Source organism: Lolium perenne, chromosome 7 (assembly GCF_019359855.2).
Source record: "Lolium perenne isolate Kyuss_39 chromosome 7, Kyuss_2.0, whole genome shotgun sequence".
NCBI classification, from domain to species: domain Eukaryota; kingdom Viridiplantae; phylum Streptophyta; class Magnoliopsida; order Poales; family Poaceae; genus Lolium; species Lolium perenne.
The window spans coordinates 318,621,681-318,645,533 of NC_067250.2; the positions used below are offsets into that span (position 1 = coordinate 318,621,681).

A 23,853-nucleotide genomic window follows, 5' to 3' on the forward strand; every position below is an offset into this window, starting at 1 on the left:
GTTTTGTTATTTTGTATGCTCGCCTTGAATCTTGGTTTCATCTGGTGTACATATGCATTGTTGTCATCTTGTCAAATAAAATTTGAGCATAAAATCAAACATGGTAATCGAGTTAACATAAATGTATTGTAATACAGCTTCAAGGACATCCATCGGAGAGAGACTACCATCCTAAATAAAAGCATGGTTGACGATCAGATTGGTTTGTTTCTTTCTGATATATGCTATTGTTGCATGGCATGAAATTTCACATTCAGTTAAGGCTTCATTCAACAATACTTTTGGCGTAGAGTATACTAATTTACTAGTATAATTTAACATTACGGTCATCCTCTCCCAGGTGGGGGGGGGGGGGGGGGGGAGTTTGCTAAGCCTATGGGTTGGATTTGCGGATGACATCTACAAGCCCGAGTAAACCGTCCCGAATAATATCACACTCAAGCACAATGTCGGTGACAACCCAAAGAATGAAGCACGAAATCCGGAACGGATGAGATGATCCACAAGAGGAAAAACTAGAATAAAGAATTAAAAACATTTTCCTCTATATATTTAGTTATCTGCAGTTATTCAACTATTACGTGTGTGCCACATGTAAGTTATTTTATGACCGGATATAATTTATTAACTAGCGGTGAGCTTTTGGATGATGATCATACTATTGTACCTTCGTGGAATTAAAATTAGAGGCCCGAGGATAAAACTGAAACTAGTCGCCATGCCTACAAAAATATGTTGTGAAAGCAAGCTCTTAATTTGTACCATTTATTCGTAATTGGCAAATATTCAAATATGTTAAATCTTTACCAACTAGACTTTAGATGGAACAAGCCATCCTTGTGAAATTCCTTGATACAAGTTCCAAGGATCTGGCTAGAGGCATCCGGATGCCTGTTTGTATATGTTAGCACTCGCTCCATAAAAGGAAAGTTGTAGCAGCTATTTACCCACGTCCAGAAAAGGAAATTTCTGGATAGACCGTAATCACTCAAAAGCACCACACCACACGTGTATTTTCTTACGTGAATTTCTTTCAAAAAGTCATAACTGTTGAACCGTATGTTGAAATTGTTATCCGCTTTCACCATTGGGCCTCTCGCGACGAGATCTTCGAAACTAGATCCCATATGTATATATTCCGATAATTTTTTTTTCTAAAAAGCAACTCTCTTGCTATGGAAAAAAAAAACTTTAGTGTTGTAGTAAAGCAACTTCGTACAAATAATTGCTTTCACTATATTTTTAATACATTTTATACCTAACTTAGTTTCTAAGATACTTACTTAGCAATAATGGCCAACAACTTCATAGTAAAGACTTGCAACATTGCACTACTAATTTCCCACCATAGTTTCTAGTATTGATGGTAACCAAACAACTTATTAGCAGCGAAAATACAACTTCATAACCAAATAGTACACAACTTAGGGGCGGTGGTAGACAACTTAGACGTGGTGAAACTATATTGAACAATGTATGCAACTTAATCATAGTTGGTATACAACTTAACAAGAGTGCGAATGCAACTTAACAACAATTGTTATGCAACTTAATAGTAGTGGATACACAACTTAGAAATAGTGGGTATGCAACTTAGCACATGCCTCGTGGAGTAACAATTTACTGCCTACAAACACGAATTAGAAAATGTGTAAGTGAACAATTTATTGTGTGAAAAAATAAAACTTAGCTCATATGTGAAACTCGCAGTACAGCTAACAAAAATACAACCTATCAAATGTGTAAAGAAACAAATTTGTTGTCTTCTTGATAGTTGTTGTTTCGAGGTTCACGACTCCATCTTGATCAACACGAATGTGGCAGATCCCAAATACATGATGCTATGCCAACTGCAAGAAGCCGAATGGGGTATCGCCTTGATACCGATGGTGCTTACGTGGGAGCTCTAGGGCGATGGAGAGGACGAGATGTGGCAGACTTGTTAGTTCGACATATGTCAGCGACAAGAGTGAACCGAGCGAGATGAAGGCAGGTTGTGATATGCAACTTATCACTAACGGTAGAAAAACTTAGAAGGGAATACATGTACTTATAGGTACGACCACTCCTTGAATTAAGTTGTTCCCACTCTCGTGTAGAGGTAGACAACTTCACATATGAGGTACACAACTTAGAACCAATGGTGTATATAACTTAACAACAATGGTATGCAACTTAGCACTAGTGATTTTGAACTTAGTAATAATAACTTAATAGAAGAGTCAAAGATTTTGCCTCCGTTTGAAAAAAAAGTATGCACCTTACTACATGTGTGACCGGTATATAACTTAGCACAAGGGGTATACAACTTAGAGATAATGGGTATGTAACTTAGTATATATGTGAAGTAACAATTTACTATCTACAAACACAACTTAGCAAATGTGTGGAAGAATAAATTATTGTGTGTAAAATACAACTTTGCTCATTTGTGAACCAAATACCATCGACAAAAATGCAACTTAGCACATGTGTGGAGAAACAAATACAGGACATGCAAGAAATCGTAGTGGATGTCGCTTTGAGATCGACGTCGCCCAGCTCGCAAATGGGATATACAACTTAGCATTAGATGGTACATATATTTAGCAATGGGTATGCAACTTAGCACATGTGTGAAGCAATAATTTACCGTGTACAAACATTACTTAGCAAATGTGTGAGAGAACAACTTATCGTGTGCAAAAAACAACTTACCTCATTTTCGAAACAACTTAAGCATACTAATTAAAGCAACTTAATTAGAATAACATACATGGCATATGGTTGTAAGTCAAAAATCAGGTTAGATGATGGAGACCAACTTTGTCACATGACAAGGGCAACTTAATTAAATCAGAATACAAGTAAATAACATTGCTTGTACAGTAAAACTTAGGTTAAGTGATGGAAACAACTTAAGCATGGTGATTAAATCAACTTAACTAGGAAATGGTATACAACTGAAGGGCATTTGGTTGTAAGTCAAAATTAGGTTACGTGACGGAAAGAAACTTATCTAGATGACAAAAAGAAACCAGTTAAATCATTAGATAACCTTAAGCATGCTCGCAAAAAAGCAACTTAATATGCAACTAGGACCATCTCTTGTAATCAACTTAGTTTAGATGATAAAATCAACTTAATCGGATGATAAAATCAACTTAGTCAGACAATAAAAGTAATTTAAACATATTGTCAAAAAAACAACTTAATTGATTCCAGGGATGCTGAAAATCAGAACAAGTCGATGTAAATGGACAGCTTGCTGGAAGTGCGGCAATATCCACTTACACCACATAAAAAAATTACAGGACTTTGCGGCAGCCGAACTTATCTGTTGGTTTTTTGCAAGCTTAGTGGCCACCACATGTCTGCATTAGGCTGTTGTACGCGAACACTAAGACACCTCCTGCTCCAGTTCTAATGATTCTTTTGCTACGCGACAGATTTACACATCAGGATATTTTTGCTATGTGCCAGTTACACAGCATAAAACATCACAGTAACTCACGATAACCCTGATTGAAATGTGGTTAATTAGTGTGGCAACCAGATAGGTAGCAACCAGAAAACGACGGTATCTTTGAGGTTATGAGGACATATGAGATTGTGCAGGCTATACAGGTACACCTAGCTAGTTTCCTAGCTATTGGAGGAACCCAAGAATCCAAAATGTTTGGTAGCAAACCAGATGTCCAGGTTATCACCCGCGGGAGCTACTCCGTAGTAGATGTCAGCTATACAACCTCCGACACTGGATTGCATAAAACACTGATGGAGGACACGAAAATCTCTGTTCCTAGCTGAACTGCGTCTGGTTTGGCTGTTTGGGACCTTAAACCAGCCAAGAAAGCTCAGACTCACGAGCTAATTAGTAGTTAGGAGAAGGCACGCGCACCTGATTCCGGCGGCGGACAGGTGCTTGCGAGGGGCGCGACCCTCCGGTGTGACGGCGGTGTCTATAGCACAGACTGGCGAGGGACGCCAAAATCTGCTGCAGCGCCAGCAGAGCAGCGGCGTGAGGAGATCCGGAGAGGGTGGAGGACGGCTGGAGCGACCTGTGCAAGTGGAGGTGGTCGGGCTCCTCGCCGCTGTTGTTGCGAGTGCCAACACCCGGTGCTCCATGGATCGACGTGGACACGGTGTTCAAGGAGGTCGAGGATGCGGGGGCAGGTCGCAGGCGGCGACGGACCTCGGGTTGCTCCCCGCCGCCGAGAACCCACCCTCGCGAGCCGGGCGCCCCTCCGTCGTCGTGCTCCCGCCCTCGCGAGCGGCTCACTCCGGCGTCGAGCACGGCGCACTCCCGCGCGCATCTCACTATCCGGCGACGAGCTCGACGCATCGCTCGCCTCACCGATTTCGATTTCTCCGTGAAACCCTAACACGATTTGAGAAATGAATTGGGAAAGGTGAACGCGACGCGCGCGGAGCGACTCCATCGGATGGTCAGGAAACGAGTGCTAGAACAGACAAACAGCATCCGAGTACTTTCTAGCATTTGGGTTTTCCAAACATCATTTTATTGTGCTATTCTAACATGTTAAATATTTGCGGCATGATTGCGTAATATTATCTCAATCTTGGCAACCTCGAAAGTCTTAGTTGTGTGAATGCAATAATCAATCAAAGTGATACGTACTTTAGATATGGACACATTTTCCAACATACAATTTTGACCATTATGTTTGTATTAATATACGAGTAGAGTTTACAAGAAATAACAATTATGAGATACTTAAGTGAAATTGTATTGAACCAGTCTCGGTAATCATTTTGCGTGCCGGTAGTTGAGATTATAATACATAAAGGTTGGCAAAAAAAAATATTTCTCGAGGGGAACCTACTAATCGTATCTTAGCACAGTGTAACAAAGCATAGAGATGAGGGGCCCTAAATTTCGGTGCCTTGTGCAGGTGCACTTTTTTTTTGGTGTAAACAAAACCGAGGCAAACAGGTAGCTGCTTGTTTACAGTAAGGAGTCGTTGGCACGTGAAGCTGCTAATCTCACACAGATTCCTGGAAACAGATTCCACCATTTGAATCTCAGTTTTAAGTTTGTGAGCAGAGGTTACTCTGAGATCCTTTCGGACATACGGCCGGAATTGGTGCACATTAGTCCTCTTTCCCTTTGAACAAAGCCGGCCATCCACGCCCGTGGGCCGCTACCTTGTTGGATGGGCTTGTATGAGGCCCGAGGGCCAGGTTTTCTACCTTGCCTACATCGCTGGTCCTGGCTAGGACATGTCGCACAAATAGTCCCACATCGCTCGCGATATGTAACGGAGGCGGTTCACGGACGAATAAATTGGGTCGCACGGGCACCGTAGAAATCATACCAACCGGATCCTACACTTCCGTCAGGGGTCTCCCTGGCGGCAAGTGTAGCATATCTGGTTTAAAATTTAATATCTGGTATATATGTTGGCTCTTGGGCCAACATGGTATTAAATGATTTATTTTGGGGAGGGCCCGCAACACAGTAGCTTGCTGCTGGAGGTCCTGAGCGTCGCCGTTGCGTTTGCACTGCAGCAACGGTGGGCGCACCCCAACCAAAACTAATGGAAAAAATCAGTTGATGGCCAGATGTGCATAACATCAATCTTGTGTTTAGTCTCGCCAAGAAATCTCATCGTCATGTGTTTTGTTTCCTGCATAAGAAAGGTCACATATTTATTGCTCATCACGCATTCACGTAGTAGTTTGGGAGCAACTATTTCTAGCCGTCTCATCGAGGAAGTATGTTGCATGAAGTCTTTTAAAGTAGGGAAAATTTGCTACATACCATCGTTATTTATTAGTATTTGCTGAAACACACTGTTTGATTATATCTTTGCTAGGTATTATTATAATTCTGTAGCGCATTTGACAGAACACGCCACCTAGCTAAAAATGGTTCTATTTTTACCTAGGTGGTATGTTCTAGCAATGTGTCACATATTTGTAATGGTATCTAGCAAAGACACAATCAGACTATGTGATTTGGCAAACACATAAAATAACACTATCATGTAGCAAAAAATTTTCATTAAAGTATCACCTCCATCCCAAAGCTTAAGCCTTATATAAATTTCAGAAAGTCAAACTATGTTAAGTTTGACTATTTTTTTTTACCAAAAATCATTAACATTTAAAATATAAATTTAATATTATTAGATAGATAATGAAATATATTTACATATGATACCTACAAAATATCATATTTGTCGATATATTTTTCTAAAAAAAATTATCACACTTTACTTAGTTTAATTTTAAAAAAAATTATAAACCTTCTATTTTGGGACGGAGGTAGTATGTAACTATGGAGCTAAATCTTCCAAGTAGAGCACGAATATTATAGCAAGAAAAATATTAGAGTGGATATTGCAAATTATCATCTTATATGTAGTCAGTTTCCTCCTAAAAGTTCGACTGCGCGGAACGATCATTTCCACGCAAAGGCTCCACCTAATTTTTTTTTTGTCACAGCGTGGGCTGGCTGGTCCGGCTGTTCCAAAATATAAGCCATTTAAGAAAGCTAAAACTAAACTAGTCTGAAGTATTTAATTATCTGTATGACATCAAGAAAGATGTACTATGATTATACCTTTATTTTGATCAACTTCAGGAATAATTATTTCTTCTTGTTCTTTTTCGGGTGGAGTAAAGTTCAGGTTCATGAGTACCATGCCGGCAAGGTATTGTGCTGGGAGCCATCCAAGTGCTGGGAGCCATCCAAGTGCCATGTTGCTGGGAACCGGCGAGGTTAGCCGCACATCGTCGGCTAGGTCTGCTGCTGGAATCGGCGGTGCCTTGCTACCAGTAGCCGTCGAGGTTCTCTAGTAGAGCCAACGAGGTGTCCTGCTACTAGGATGCCGACAAGGAGAAGCCGGTGAGGTGCTGCTGATGCAGATCACCGACGGTGAGGAGAAGCCGACGATCTGCTCCTTGGATAGGGAAGAGAAGCTTATTGTTGGTGTGGGTTGGAATAAAATAGTTGTTAAAGGTTTTTAATGTAAAATGTACAAATTATATATGGAAGAGATGAGAGATGGATCGGGCAAGATCCAGAAAATTCCCCTTTCACCCCACTCTCTGTTCTTCTACTCAATCCTCAAAATCTTGATGATTTCCATGTGAGAATCAATATGGTATCAGAGCGGGACAGTTCCTGAGTGTTCTCCCCGCAATCTTGAGCAAAGATTGGCCGCCGACAAGGTGCTGTGTCGCTGGAGTCTGGAGTCTGGAGTTTGAGGTCGTGCGTGGTGGTGCAGTATCTCCTAGTCCCTCTCTTGATCCCTGCTGCAGTCCGCCGGAGCAAGATCAAGTGGTGGCAACGAGATCAATTTCTTCCCAAGTCCACCGTCCATCTCCCTGGTACTTCACACGCAAACAGCTAGCTTATTTTCAAGTTCTGTTTTTGGCTGCCATTCTCATGCTGTGAGGTATCCACTACAAACAAAGAAGAATCCAAGTTGATTTAGAGTAGTGTGCTGCAGTAATCCAGCACTTGCCCAACTTTCTTGGCGTGTGTTCTTTGCATTGAAAAATGGCAGAACAATCTAAGGACAAGTCAGGGGATTCAAGCATAGATAAGATGTATGAAATTTTCAGTAAATTGCTTGAACAACAACAGCTTAAAGCAGTACCAGAGACAGTCAGGTATGCTCTGGAACCAAATCCAGTGAAGTTGTCAGGTCCAAGTAATTATGTCAGTTGGGCACGCCATGCTCGACTGATACTGAGTTCCCATGGTTATGAGAACCTACTTGATGATGAAGAGGAGCAGAAAAGCGGTGATACTCACCCAAAAATGATCAATGATAGAGTTCTAGTTTGGCTATTGGGAAGCATGGAACCAATAGTGCGACAGCAAGTCGAAATAATGTCAAGAGTATCTGAGGTGTGGACCGCCTTGGAGAAGCAATTCGCTGGGAAGTCAAACAAAATGCAGGCAACCCGCATCATGGAGGAGTTAACTCATCTAAATCAAGGTACAAAGTCTGTAACAGAATATGTCGGTGAATTGAAACGGCTATACAGGGACCTGCACTACTATCTGCCTTTACAACCAGTTGACAAGAAGGACTTAGCCATTCATCAAAAATGGTTTGAGACAATAGTGGGCAAGCTATTTCTAGATGGACTAAACCAGGAGCTTAACCTTCGGCGACAACTCATATTTTCGAACCGGAATGGCCTAGTCTCGATAATATCATTTCTAGTATACTTGAGGAAGAAACTTCGGTTGGGTCAACCTAAGGAGGATGATCTCGAAATGTGGAGATGATCGTGCGGCTTTATCTATGCAATACCGCCGTACTCTGTGCCCTTTGGCAAGATAGAAAAAAGCAAGTTCTTTTGTGATCACCGTAAAAGAAATGGACACACAAAGGATGTATGTTTTGAGCCGCATGGATACCCCTCTTGGTGGGAAAAAGGAAAAACTCGCCAGGGGGAGTTCAAAGTGTGAATAGAAGGCAAGCTAACCACATCGCATCTGCGGGAGCCACCAGTGGTAGATGTACGAGCTCTTGAGGAGTTCAACTCCAAGCTTAAACTCTCAGAAAGCTCAGCTTCCTCACAGGGCAACTCTAAGGTTGATTCCGGTCTCATTTCGACTTCTCATCAAGGTATGAAACTTTATCAAGCCAACACCACCACCAAATCAAAACCTTGGATTATTGATACCGGAGCCACAAACCATATGACAGGGGCTTCAGACCTGTTTATCTCTTATACACCTTGTTCAGGTAAAGACAAAGTCCGTGTAGCAGATGGATCCATGGTACCTATTGCGGGGTGTGGATCCATCCAGTGCACCAAGTCATTGTCTTTATCTCATGTTCTACATGTACCCAAGTTACCGGTTAACCTGTTATCCGTTAGTTCTCTTAATAAATCTCGCAACTGTAGAAGTTGGTTTGATCCTACTTCTTGTGCTTTTCAGGAGCTAGGGACTGGGAAAATCTTGGGGACTGGGACCGAGCATGAAGGACTTTATCATCTTGATGATGGAAGTGATGAAGTGGCTCTTGCATCATGTTTGCCTTCCTGTCAAGAGTTATTGCTGCAACACCGCAGGCTTGGACATCCTTCTTTTGCTATTTTATCCCGTGTTTATCCCGCTTTATTTAAGTTATGTCCTAAAGAGGATTTGGTATGTGATGCTTGTGAACTAGCTAAACATACTAGGGGGTCCTATCCTAGTATTGGCCTTAGAAGTAAAAAACCATTTGAAAGAATTCACTCTGATGTTTGGGGACCTTGTGAGGTTCACTCAGTTTCTGGACATCGCTGGTTTGTGACCTTTATTGATTGCTTTAGTCGATACACTTGGCTTTATCTTTTGAAGCATAAGAGCGATGTGTTGTCTGTTTTCAAAGACTTGTGTGCCCTTATTAAAAATCAGCATGCAGCTACTGTTAAAATTTTACGAACAGACAACGGTACTGAATATGTTAATCACGAGTTTGAATCATTTCTTGTTTCGAATGGTATTGAACATCAAACGTCATGTGTTAATACACCAGAGCAAAATGGTGTTGCTGAACGTAAAAACAGACATTTGCTTGAAGTTGCACGTTCATTGATGTTTACAATGAATGTTCCCAAATTCCTTTGGGGTGAGGCGATTAAGATCGCCACTTACTTGATAAATCGCATGCCTCTTCGTGTTCTGGACTACAAAACTCCTGCCGAGTGTCTTTTGAATTCTAATGAATTTGTGGTTCCTCCGAAGATCTTTGGGAGTGTTTGTTTTGTGCATGATTATAGAAATTCGGTTGGAAAATTAGATCCGCGTGCTCTTAAATGCGTGTTTATGGGTTATTCTCCCTCAAAAAAGGGCTATAGGTGTTGGTGCCCTTCGGAGCATCGTTTTTTTGTGAGCATGGATGTAACTTTCCGTGAAAATGAACCGTATTATGGGTCAAATGTTGGGTCTGGTATTTCCTTGTCTCCACTTGATGAGCAGCAAGAAAGGGGGAGTGAAGGTCCTGTCCTTGTTCTTGCTCCCACTTCAGCTAATTCCCCGTCTACTAATAACTCTCAAAATCAGGGGGAGGAAAATGATGGTGTTAGAGATGATAACTCTTGTTGTGGAGATGAGGGTGATGCTACAGGACACTTATCGCTTCCATCTCATGGTGAGGAATCCGAAATGCATGAGGACCTGTGTACCAAGATACTATCCCTTCTAACTCTGTAGCTCCTACTAGCACTTCTGGGCCCAGTGATAATCAACTTTCTACCTCTGTAGATAGTTTACCTATTGCCTTGCGAAAATCATCTAGAACTCGAAACACACCAGGATATCTTAAAGACTACAAATATGATATAGCCAATTATATCTCCTATGAATATTGTAGTCCATCTCTCCAAACTTTTATTGCTTCTCTAGATCCTATTTACATACCAAATGACTGGAAAGTAGCCTTAGAAGACCCAAAATGGAAGGAAGCAATGTTGGATGAGGTGAGAGCATTGGAGAAAAATAAAACTTGGGAGCTTGTGGATCTACCGCCAGGTAAGCGTAGGTAGGATGCAAATGGGTGTTTACTATTAAACATACACCGAGGGTACGGTAGACAGATACAAAGCACGCCTTGTAGCCAAAGGGTACACACGTACGTATGGTATAGACTATGAGGAAACCTTTGCACTGTGGCAAAGATGAACTCGTGAGGACTCTCATATCTTGTGCGATTAATTTTGATTGGAGCATCTACCGGATGGACGTAAAAAATGCATTTCTTCATGGTGACCTTCACGAAGAGGTCTATATGCAAATCCCACTCCGGCTTTGAGTCCACCATAATACAGAAAAGTACTACGCCTACATCGTTCCTTGTATGGGTTGAAACAATCACCGAGGGCGTGGTTTGATCGTTTCGCATAAGCTATGCGTAAAAGAGGCTATCGACAGAGCAACGCGGACCATACATTATTCTATAAACATGCTAATAAAAAGGTTGCAATTTTGATAGTCTACGTTGATGATATTGTGATTACAGGCAATGATAACAAAGAAATTTCTGGATTGAAGCATCATCTCGCGCAAGAGTTTGAAGTGAAGGATCTGGGACACTTGAGGTACTTCCTTGGCATAGAAGTCTTGCGTGGTCCAAAAGGTATATTTTTAACACAAAGAAAGAATATCTTATACTTGCACAACGAAAGTGGCAGCTATGGTACAAAACCAGCAGCTACTCCCATTGAACAAAATCACAGATTAAGTAGTGATGTGGGGAATCCGGTTAATAGAGAACGCTACCAAAGACTTGTGGGAAAGTTAATTTATCTTTCCCACACTCGTCCTGATATTGCATTTGTTGTGAGCGTTGTGAGTCAATTCATGCATAATCCGAGAACGGCTCATATGGATGCTGTTAATAGAATCCTACGGTACCTTAAAGGGTGCCCGGGAAAAGGTCTTCTCTATATGAAGCAAGGTAATTTACAAATTGAATGCTATACAGATGCGGATTGGGCTGGTTCTCTAGATGATCGGCGATCCACTTCTGGCTATTGTGTATTTGTTGGGGGAAACTTAGTCTCTTGGCGAAGTAAAAAACAAAATGTGGTAGCTAGATCAACTGCCGAGGCTGAGTTCAGATCCATGGCACATGGTCTATGCGAGCTATTATGGTTGCATATTCTGCTATCGGAATTGAGGTTGTGTCAGAGTAAGCCTTTGATGCTTTACTGCGATAACAAAGCAGCAATTGATATTGCAAATAATCCAGTACAACACGATCGTACTAAACATGTTGAAGTTGATCGCCATTTTATCAAGGAAAAATTGGATAGAGGGGTAGTTTGTATGCCATATGTGACTTCAGCAAATCAGATAGCAGATGTTCTAACAAAAGGTCTGCCGGATAAATTGTTCTCTATCTTCTGTAACAAGATGGGTCTATTTGATGTGTTCGCCCCATCTTGAGGGGGAGTGTTGGTGTGGGTTGGAATAAAATAGTTGTTAAAGGTTTTTAATGTAAAATGTACAAATTATATATGGAAGAGATGAGAGATGGATCGGGCAAGATCCAGAAAATTCCCCTTTCACCCCACTCTCTGTTCTTCTACTCAATCCTCAAAATCTTGATGATTTCCATGTGAGAATCAATACTTATGAAGTGATCCTGCTGCAGATCGTCGGCGGTGAGGTGTCGGCGGTGAGGGAAGAGAAGCTTATGAAGTGATCCTAAAAGTCATGTAGACCCATCAGACGGGGAGCCCAGTGTGTTTAGTTTTCTTAAGGGCAAAGTGATGATCTTTGGTGTACACATATGGCATTCGTATGCACTTGCACATCTGGTTAGTTCGCTAATACTAGGTTTCCTCCTATGATGACCTCACACCCTCTAGAATGAACGTATGACTTCAATTGTTTTTGCCCGGCCTGTGTTGAATACCCAGACTTATCTGCATTTACTGGGAGAATGGCCCAATTGCTCATACCATTGTTAGTGAAACTGAAACATGAATACACTAACACATCTTGTTTATATACGTACCCTGGATAGTTAACAAAGCATATATTGTCAACTGAATTGGTAGATTATGAAATCACATATTGGGCTTTAGGGGGCTATATATTTTGGTTTTAGATAATGAAATTGTATTTGATGGAACAAACAGTCACTTCTATTTTTTGCTACTACGGAGTGATTGTAAAAACGTATGATCAGGTAGTATTTGGATCTACTCGGATGATCCGAGCCCTCATGATTCGTTTCCTTATATAGAAGATTACAGGGAGATTACAACGAGGTAAGGGAGAGAAACCCGGACTCTATGTTCCGTGTTTAAACATAACTGAACTCTATCTCTAACACCCTCCCTTAATCACAACTTCCTTAAGTTGAGATTAAATCTAAACTCCTCAAAGTTCCTTACAGGTAGTGGCTTTGTAAAACCATCAGCAACTTGATCTTTGGAAGGAATGAAACGAATCTCCAATTGCTTCTTCAAAACTCGTTCTCTGACGAAATGAAAATCTATCTCAATATGTTTGGCCCTGGCATGGAAGACTAGATTTGCTGACAAATATGTTGCTCCTAAGTTATCACACCACAAACATGGTGGTTGCTTCAACTTGACTCCAAGCTCGCGAAGTAACGACTGCATCCAAATAACTTCAGTTGTAGCATTTGCTACTGACTTATACTCGCTTCTTGCTTGACACGGAAACCGTGGCTTGTTTCTTGGCACTCCAGAAATAAGATTTGGTCCAAAGAACACAAAGAAACCACCCGCTTGACCGACGATCATCTACACAACCAGCCCAACAAGATCGAAAAGGCGCTTAGTAGTGTTGAGTGTGACCGGAGAAAGGTTAAGCCAAAACTCATAGTATGCTTCACATATCTCAAAATCCGTTTTGCAGCCGTCCAATGAACAGTAGTAGGAGCATGCAAATACTGACACACTTTGTTGACTGCATAACAAATGTCGGGTCTTGTGAGAGTAAGATACTGCAATGCACCGACCATACTCCTATATTTAGTACTGTCTTCAGGACCTAACATGTCTCCCTCCCGTGCAGTGATCTTCTCAGAAGACGAGAGAGGCGTAGGCGAACCAGAACAATGAGTCATGCCAACACGGGCCAGAATATCCTGAGCATACTTGGCTTGATTAAGAACAATGCCATCATGTACTTTGTGCACTTCAAGGCCCAAGAAATAATGAAGGTCACCAAGATCTTTGAGAGCAAATGCTTTACCAAGAACCTTAAGCAAGGCATCGGTGGCGATCCGAGACGAACTAGCCACTATAATATCATCAACATATATAAGCATGAACATGGTAACATTGTTGTGGCGATATATGAACAAGGAGGTGTCTGACTTGGAAGCAACAAACCCATATTTGACCAACTGAGAGCTCAAGCGAGAGTACCATGCACGAGGAGCCTGTTTCAACCCATAAAGTGCCTTGTCCAATTTACACACATAATTTTTGTACCTTGGATCTTCATAGCCAGTGGTCGTCGCATATAGACTTCCTCTTCCGAACACCATGAAGAAACGCGTTCTTGACATCTAATATCGCAAACTCCATCCCCCGGAAACCGAGATAGCCAAAACAAGACGAACAGTTGCTATCTTCACCACTCGGATCGAATGTATCTTCATAATCAATACCATAGCGCTTGTTTGAACCCTTTAGCTACAAGACGTGCTTTGTAGCGATCAACAGTAACCATCAGCCTTTTCTCTTGATTTTATATATCCGGCGGCAATCAACAATATTGTTACCTCTATGTGCGGGAACAAGATGCCGTGTTTTATTTTTGGCAAGAGCACCAATCTCCTCATCCATAGCAGCTTTTCCAATTGGTATCTTGCGGGGCTAGTTGCGGACTTGTCGGTTCATCGAATCTTTGCAGAAAGGCCCCATCGGACGGTACCATCTCGTGTACGTTTGGTTTGCGAATGCCGCGGGAAGCACGCGTAACAGAGGCGAAGGAGGCACAAAGCCGGGGCACAGAGTGACCAGACACGGCGGATCCGTGAGCCTTCATCGCCAGATCCGGACGAACTTGGCGTAGACGATCCCGTGGGCGCAGTGTGGTCGCAGCAGATGGCGTTGTGTGGCCGGGAGAGGGCGCAGACGATCCGGTCGCGCGCCAGCGACGGGCGGGCGCATGTGCTGCCGCAGCAGGTGGCGTCAGCGCGCCAGGTGGGCGGGTAGACCGCGCGCGGTTGGCCGCGCGATCCGAGGAGGATCGAGCTGATCCCGAGGAGGATCCCAGCGATCCCGAGGTGGATATAGGCAGAGAATCCACCTCGTGCCCGATCTTCTTGTCTTCTTCCTCCATGATTTCATGTGAGCCGTTTAGGCTGATTTGAGCACCATTTTCGGCGCGATTTTGTTCGGCGAGTTGCTCATGAGCCGGAGGAGCCTCGAACAACAAAAGGAGTACTCACAAGCAGGGGTTAGAAGCAGGAATATCATCAGCATGTTGATCACTATCTTGGTCGTCCCCTGACACAAAGGTATGAAGAGATGGATCAAGCAATAGAATTTCTTTGCGAAGCAAAGCTCCAGCGTTAGGATGCAGATTTTTGAAGGGAAAAACATCTTCATCAAAGACAACATCTCGCGAAATATAGACACGGCCAGTGGATACTTCAAGACATTTAACCCCTTTGTGGCGAGGACTATACCCCAGAAAGACGCATTGAGTGGAACGAAATGCAAGTTTGCGTTTATTGTATGGGCGAAGGTTTGGCCGGCATGCACAACCAAACACACGAAGAGAATCGTATGATGGTTTGGTTCCTAAGAGACGATGCACAGGAGTATCATTATTAATAACTTTGCTAGGAAGCATATTGATGAGGTAGGTGGCAGTTAGGAAGGCCTCATCCCAAAATTTTAAGGGCATGTGAGCATGAGCAAGAAGAGCTAGACCAACTTCTACAATGTGTCGATGTTTTCTTCGGCCCCATTTTGTTGGTGGGCATGGGGACAGGACACATGATGAGATATACCCCGTGGATCGGAAAAGTGAGTTTAATTTCTCATACTCACCTCCCCAATCTGATCGAACAAGAAGAATCTTAGCATCAAGTTTGCGCTCAACAAGTTTTTGGAAATTAATAAAGGCGAGAATAAGCATCGACTTTCGTTTGAGCAAATAGATCCAAGTAAACTTGCTATAGTCATCAATAAAGCTTACATAGTAATCATGACGACTTACGTAAGTAGGAGCAGGGACCCCATACATCGAATAAATCAATCGAAGAGGGCGGTGGAAACACTAGTGGATACAGTGGTATGGAAGGCGATGACTTTTGGCTCGTTGACATGAATCACACACCGACTCTAGGCTAGAATCTCTTAATGAGAGAAGTTTATTTTTGCTAATGATTTGTCTAACAATAATCGAAGACGGATGACCTAGACGACTATGCCACCTTGCTTGAGAGGGCTTGGCGGCAACACATGCATGCTTGGGAGGCTTGTGATGAAGATACCAATGAAGATATGAGTGGATAAAGCCCCCAACGCATCTCCCTCTATGAAGTACTCTCCTCGTGACCTGGTCCTTGATCAAAAAGAAGAATGGATGAAACTCTATGAAAACACGATTGTCATATGTGAATTTGTGTACAGAGAGAAGATTTTTAGATGCATGTGGAACATGAAGAACATCACTAAGATGAAAATTGTGTGCGGGGTACGAACAAGAGAATGACCAACATGTGAAATAATCATACCATGACCTCCTCGTGTTGACCACTGTCGTTGCCGCGGTACTTGTCACGGACGATCATGTTGTTCGGCTCCCCGGTGATGTGATGCGTAGCACCGCTGTCCCGGTACCAATTGGTGTCAACACCATATGAGGCAACGTGGGCCTCCTTGTCATCGTAGTCATCGTCATCCTCCCGGAAGCGCCACCAACAATCTCGAGCCGGGTGGCCCTCCTTGCCGCAGATCCGGCAGTTACGTCGACCCAGGGCGTCGTGCGACGCCGGCCACGTCCACGGCCACGGCCCCCACCAGCCAGGCGCGCCCTCCGCCACGTCCTTGGCGAGGCGGGCGGTCGTCACGTCGATCGTCACGGCGGGTGTCACGCCGATCAGTATAGTCGCCGCGATCACCGCGGTGACCGCGGTCACCGCGTGCACGGTCATACGGGCGTCCACGGCCTTGGCGCTGGGTGCTATTAGCAGATGTTTCAAAGTCCATCGCAGGGCTGCCTCCCAGAATCTCCTGGCGATGATCGTACGCATGAAGCTGGGCGTAGAGAGAAGCCAGGGTAGGAGGCGTCGGCACAACACCGAGAGCGGCGACGAGGGCGTTGTAGGGCGAGCCAAGGCCAGCAAGGATGAAGGAGACATGCTCCCGCACCGGAATCATCTCGCCAGCCGCAGCAAGTTCATCAACAATACTTTGCATCTTTGTGAGATAGGCAGAAGTAGACATCTGCAGCTTCTTTGTATTTGCCAGTTGAATTCGCAGGTTCGTGACCTTGGTCTGGCATTGCGAGGCGAACATCTCCTCAACTGCGTGCCAGACGCCGGCAGCAGTCTCGATGCGTTGGACATGAGGAAGGACCTCGGGTCCGATCGACTGAAGGAGATAGCCCAAAACGATCTGGTCGCGGGAGATCCACGAGTCGTAGGCTGGGTTCGGCGCAGTAGTCGGGGTTTGATCTTTGTCTTTGTCAGCAGGTTGCACCTCAATCTTCTCTGGCGGGGCGGCGTCGGTGCCATCAAGCAGGCCAAACAAGCGCGCGCCGCGGATCGGAGGGAGAACCTGGGCACGCCACCCTGTGTAATTTGCCCGCGTCAATTTGTCGGACGGAGGCTGGCCAAGGTTGATCGGCACCGCAGAAGAGGACGCCATGGCCTAGATTGGAAGGTGGCGGCGATGGGGAAAGAGGTTTCGGCGATCAGTTTTGTCGGCGGAAGAGCCGGCCTGATACCATGTAAAAACGTATGATCAGGTAGTATTTGGATCTACTCGGATGATCCGAGCCCTCATGATTCGTTTCCTTATATAGAAGATTACAGGGAGATTACAACGAGGTAAGGGAGAGAAACCCGGACTCTATGTTCCGTGTTTAAACATAACTGAACTCTATCTCTAACAGTGATGACTTCAGTATGTAGGTGGGAGATGGTAGGTTGCTTGGTTTCTTCCTAGCAGAACTGAATTCTTACTCACACCAGGGGCGAGTGGGAGTTGTGGCTGTGATTCGTGGCCAATGCTTCTCGTAACCATCGCCGTTTGCTTCTTTGAAGTATAACCCTTAGTGACTTGCTTGATTTGCAAGTTCAGCCATGGTAACTTACCAAAGGAAGTAGAAAATAACTTTATTCCTCTTTCTGCTCTGTTTTTTTATGCTGCAGAGCAATTCACAAAATAGTATACGTTATGTAGATGCAGAAGAAAGAAACGTATGTGTGTTTAGTTTTCATAAGTGCGGAGTGATGATACTCAGTTGTTGTACATTCATAGCATTCATGTGCACATTTATATCTCTGTTCTTTTAGAAGGATGATTTTTGTTGCTTCCCGCTTGAATGCGCAGGCTTACCTGCATATACAAGGAGTGGTTGATTTTTTAAATAAATCGCATATTGGGCTTACTGAGACTAGATGTTGAAAATTAGGTTATTGAAATTGTATATGATGGGGAAGTACAAGTGACTTACTTGGATACCATGCGACTATGGGATGATGACTTTGGCATGATGGTTGGAGAAGTAGACTTACATGGATCATTCTAACACCAGTGGGGGTAATTATCCCCGTAATACGAAGCCAATGCTTCTAGGATCTTGATGTATCATTTATTTTCAATAGCAAGTTTGCACTTAGCATTGCCATATCAGATTCTTATGCTTTAGCTATTTCAGAGCGGGCAGCACAGCATAGGAATCTATTTGGAATCAGCTAGTGAAGAGGAGATCAGACGTCAGGCAGACTTGGTAGGGAAAGAGATTGATGAAACTTTGAAAAGTCTGAGGTAAGGTGTGTTGTCTTTCCCAAACACTCCTCTGATCAGTTTATGTTACCTGTTTTTAAGTCCACGTACTAAGCACACACGGTTTTGCCTGCTTGTTTTTCTGAAGTTTGAACAGGGACAAGGTACTAACGCTTTGGCAGGAGATAGCTTGGAGTGCGAAGTTGTGGTTTGGTACTTTTGCTGCATTAGAGCTCGTGTTATATGCTGACTCCCGCCGCCGCGTACCTGAGAAGTAACTTGAGCGGTCATCATGCCCTATTCCCCCGTAATTGCGCAGTGGCGAAACTACCAGTTGTGTTTATGTCTAATCTGTCAGCGCTCATCTTGTGGCATATGTTATGTAAGACTCCGTTTGTCCATGTTTCTGTCAACTTTGACTGGGTTTAGTTGGCTCTTGTCCTGGAGGAACTACTCTATTAATCTAATTTGTTCGAAGGATTGTTGTACTCCGTATGCTAGTTGGTCGACTGTCATGGTCCTTTTCAGAGACAGAAGAAAATATAGGAATTTGTCCTGTTTGTAGTAGGCCGTAACATAACAAGCTTACCATTAGCGCACAACTTATGGTTACAAGATAAGTTAAAAAATAATCTTTAACCAGCAAAAGTGCGCTAGTGTGACACCTGGTGGGGTGAACAAGGTAGCAAGCTAGCCTGGGTGAATTGAAAGGCAACATGCTGCTCTTCCTGTTTTTTGAACGAGTGAGTTTGCTGATGACATGATCCTAAGTTCAAGTTCATCATGATGTTCCTCGCTCGTTCCTGATATGAAAGTGAGAGTGGAGTGAAATCAAGTTCTGAAGGTTAAAAAATAACAGGAAGAAGAGCAGCATTTGTTGCAGATAAGGGACTCAAGCTATCGCTGTAGATTGACCCCACGGGTTGTTCAAAACTGGACTCCTTTGTGCCGAAAGACAGAAAGTAACTCTCAAAAGAACCGTGCCTTTACCAGTGAACTACAGCTCTGGCTTGGCACGCCCCAACCAAACTAGAGAAAACATTTTCGTTCACCGAGATAGGTGGTGCCATGGCGCGACAACACAACCACATCCGCTGTTTGCTCAAAAGGTAAAAACCCAACCAGTCAACCACCTGATATTTCTTTGTACTTGATACACAACCAGCAGATCATATGTTTATTCCTCGCCAAAAAATGATCATACATTTTATTACCCATCCCAAATAAAATAAGAGATTTTTTTGCTCATCCAAGAGAAACCAAGAGAAAGTTACTTCCTCACGCTGTACTTGGCAGCTACTACTAGTCTACTACCAACAAGCCTGATCTAGTTGTCTCAATGCAACAGTTCTTTCCCAAAGAGCCCAGCAATGGCTCGTCCAGGGTCTTCTTGTTTCACCAAGGATTCTCCTACCAAAACCTACATCATCAACAAGAGAACATTATTCATCCAGGAAGTCGAATAATTAAAATATTTAGACGGGCAAAGAAAGTCATGGCTGCTTGATAGCTTCTAGCAAGTAGCATATATTTTTCCGGGCCAAAACTGATGTACATCCAGAGGGGAAAGTGCATTTTTTAAATCACAAGGTAAAGATTTTATCAATCCACGAGCAATCAGATGAACTTACAGCGGAGACGCCAGCATTCTGCACATAAGCAACATCATCTGGGTTGAACAGCCCTGATTCACCAACAACCTGAAAATACATAAAGATTGGGGAAACAAATCAGCAAAAATTTAATGACAAGCATCTGTGGTCATAGTATCAAATGGTCCTTGCGGATTCATGAAACTTGCAATCAAGTCCAACAAAGGAAGCAGCGACCGACTTTGAGGTGCGTGTAGCATTCAGCATCGTAACCTTGATAGAATTCCAGATAATATAAAGTTTATAACACCTAAAAGTTACTGTGTAGAGTTCGGTTGTGAAGCATAATTTCTCCCTGTTTACTCTTACTGTAAAAGATGCCTTTTCGAATACATTCAGACAGTTCTAATCAGACTACCAGTTTATGAGTTCAGTATGGTGTTTACGGGCTTTCATGGCTTATAAAGTTTTTCTAATAAGTTTGTTATTTACTGTCATGCCTTCCAACGAATAACACCAATGTTTTTCTAGACTAGAAAAAATCACACATTAGCATGGGAGATTACCAATATTCCCTTCTCCCTGATGGCATCGCCGTGCTTCTCCAGCAATGTCTTTGTGTTTGAAGTATCCACTATAAATGTTTCTGCATCATAAATAATTTTTGACATGATAAGAAAACGACTCAATCGCCATATAAGTAAAAATTGTTGGCCTGGACCAATGCGAATGCGATGAGTCAAAACTTGTAAAATAAGAACGCCATACTTAACAAGGTGAGTGCCAGAAAAATCTCATACCAAGGCTGCGGTTGTTGATGCCAATAAGCTGAACACCATCTATCTTCAGCACACGCTCCATCTCCCTTTCATCATGAACCTATAATCAAACAATAACTTAGTTTTGTGCAGACTATAGAGATCAAATCATATTCATGCAGTACCGCAATAAGGAGACAAAAAATGAAGCCTATGTCAAACCTCAATAAGAGCTGTCAGTCCCAACTCATTGCATATCTTGAGGAAGTATTTTAAGTCATGATCAGTTAACACAGCAGCAATTAGCAGAACTGCATCAGCACCAATCGAGCGGGCATAATAGATCTGCCATTCATCAATGACAAACTCTTTGCACAGAAGGGGGCACTGCATTTACAACAGATACAACGGTATGCTGAGAAAAATGGCAACTTGGACTAATCCTCTTCACATATAAAGAACATGTATATCCATCATTACCTTCACTTCTGCTTTGCGCACCTTCTGAAGATTTTCAAAACTTCCCTGTAGAATTAAATATGTTTAGCTTACCCACTAAATACAACATATACTATCCTCAGATACATATACAGTTTCAAACGACAAACCTGAAAGTACTTCTCATCAGTCAAGATGCTCAAGCACGCAGCTCCATGCTTTTCATAAGCTCGAGCAATTTCAACCTGCAACATTTATTCGTGCTAATTATTCAACTAATCTTTGAAATTACCAGAGCTCATGGCAGTTATGAAGGAGCCCAGAAACTCACAGGATCGAAGTTCTCCCTGAGTACGCCCCTACTAGGTGATGCCTTCTTGACCTCAGCAATCAACGCCGGCACCCCATTACGCTTGTAGGCCGCGGCCAAAGCGCCATAGAAGTCTCTTGTAGGAGGGGCCTTCCCTGCAGACTCAATCACCTCCTTTAGAGGATGCCTGGCAAGCCCCTGCAGAAGACATTAGCAGTTTAGCACCCATCATATAAATGGCGCCATACCCCCTAACATCATAAGAAACATGCACAAGCATGCGCCATTTGGTGCTTCACAGTCGAATTACACAGAATGTTGAATATTCTGCTGCCATCATGTAACTTAATTAGTCAAATTACATCATGTATCACGTGGACGTACGTATCCATACTTATACGAATTGCTTCTGCATCAGTACACGAGTTAATTTTTTTCCTAGCTAAGCACTAATGTGAAGCCAATCGAATCAATCCACATTAAGGCATCTGCCATGATCTTCAGAAGCACTAATGCACATTAAAAAAAAACTCTTATTTCATCATAGGTGCAGCTGAAGATCCTACGATTATTGAAGGTGATTTTTTCTAAGATTAACATTGAGGTTTGAAAGGAGACTGTGATTAGTAAATCACTGGGTTTAGAATACCAGGCACTATAAAAATCTGTGTTATGGCGTAGTAGTAGCGTATGGGTTCTTCACCAAATAAGGGTGCATATATATATATATATATATATATAATCAAGTCCTTGGAATCTGACAGTGGATATATATTTTTTGAGTCGCGTTGTGTTTGAATAATATTGCAACTGTACTTTTTTCTCGAGTTATTATGAAATGAATATCATTCTGTTTTTTGTTTCGAGGGGACAGCATTTTAGTTCAGTTAAATAAGACCAGATCCAAATATAAGACAAAGCAACAAAAAAATCAGAACCCAAGGTCGACCTTGTTGAGCCAATGCTTATATACAGTAAATCGTATAGCCGATAGCAGGCAGGTTGCATGTAGTATTGTAGTATACCTGTGCAACTTCGATCTCCTTGTCCCAGATGATCTTCTCGAGGATGTTCCGCGGCGCCCCCATCTCCTCCTCGACCTCCTTCATGGAGGCGGTGGGACGGCAGTGCCGGCGGATGCGGATCCCCTGTCTGGCCGCGGCGTCGTTGACCGCCTTGGCGTCCTCCAGCGCCGCCGCGTTCAGCATCTCGTCCCGCGCCAGCGCTCGAACGGTGCTCTGAAAAGGAGCGGCAGAGGGGGATCCTCTTAGTATAGAATTGAGAACTCAAACCGAACTCTGAATTCGTGTCCCAAGAAACCGGGATCAAACGGATCACAGCGGAGCAGAGCGGAGGAGCGGGGAGCGGGCCGCACCTTGGGGCCGGAGCGGAGAGGGCGGGGCCGGGCGGCTGCGGCGGGAGCGAGGGCGCGGACCCGCGACGGCAGAGGGGAGCGGGCGGCGGCGGCGGCCGGGGACAAGGGAGAGGCCCTGAGCTTTGGCGAGCTGAGGAGGGCTTCCATTTGCGCGCGAGGTGGCGTGGCGTAGTGGCGTGGCGGGGGTTGGTGGGGTGGGGGTTGGTCCGCGATGTGCGGGGGTGAGGTTCGTCGCAGGTGAGGTTTTATAGCACGGACGAACGGCGGGGACGGGACGGCGGCGGCGGGAGGAGTAGCGGGTCAGCAACGGTCGGACGCCGGTGGTGCTCTGATGGCGATGGCAAGGCTCAATCTTTGCCGGGGTAAAAGTAACCTGGAAAAGAAAAAAAAGGAAAAGAAGAGCAGCACGCCTATCACGTGCGCTCGTGTCGTGTCACATGCTCGATCCGCCACGGCCATCGTTCGCATAATCGCATCACACTGTCCTTCTACATGCAAGGCTAGAATTCTATTGCTCATCCGGTTCAAAATAATTGATTAAAAATGAATCTATTTTTTACACACTAAAATATCTACTGAACTTCTTTTGATTCGAATTAATTGATTTAACTTCATCTACATACGAAATGTATCTAGACATGTTTATTGGCTATATGAATCGGAGATAGTAGAGATACCTATTTCTGAGCAACTACTCAACATGAGGAAGTACTAAGATTTCTTAACGGGTTTTAGTTATCTCACAAAAGTTCAATTGCAGTTTTTTTTAAGTAATACGGTTATAATTTTAATAGATCGATGGATTTTCGCAAAAAAAGGTACTTTTGGACTAAACCCTACAAAATCTTCATCTCAATATCATAATTATCCATCCAATAGGTATGGGAAATATTACATAAATGACTTGTTGACTCTCTACCATTACCTAATTGTTACTCCCTCCAATCTCTCTTAATTGACTGAGATTTA

At 43.4% G+C, this 23,853-nt stretch overlaps 1 protein-coding gene and 1 non-coding gene across 2 annotated transcripts; one reads left to right on the forward strand and one right to left on the reverse strand.

Annotated features, from left to right (window-relative positions):
* The first annotated feature begins 5,330 nt into the window (after positions 1 to 5,330).
* Positions 5,331 to 5,531, forward strand: LOC127323617 (U2 spliceosomal RNA). The gene has a single exon (XR_007865829.1). It is a non-coding gene; the product is annotated as a U2 spliceosomal RNA (small nuclear RNA).
* A 13,990-nt stretch (positions 5,532 to 19,521) lies between these two features.
* On the reverse strand, positions 19,522 to 23,234 carry LOC127323614 (indole-3-glycerol phosphate synthase, chloroplastic). The gene is made up of 10 exons (XM_051351731.2): positions 22,885 to 23,234; positions 22,535 to 22,747; positions 21,531 to 21,707; positions 21,370 to 21,444; positions 21,242 to 21,286; positions 20,984 to 21,148; positions 20,804 to 20,882; positions 20,570 to 20,649; positions 20,043 to 20,111; positions 19,522 to 19,831 (listed from the first exon to the last, which is right to left on the reverse strand). The coding sequence occupies exons 1-10, from the start codon at positions 23,029 to 23,031 to the stop codon at positions 19,748 to 19,750; spliced, it is 1,134 nt and encodes a 377-aa protein (XP_051207691.1). The 5' UTR covers positions 23,032 to 23,234; the 3' UTR covers positions 19,522 to 19,747.
* Between the last annotated feature and the right edge of the window lie 619 nt (positions 23,235 to 23,853).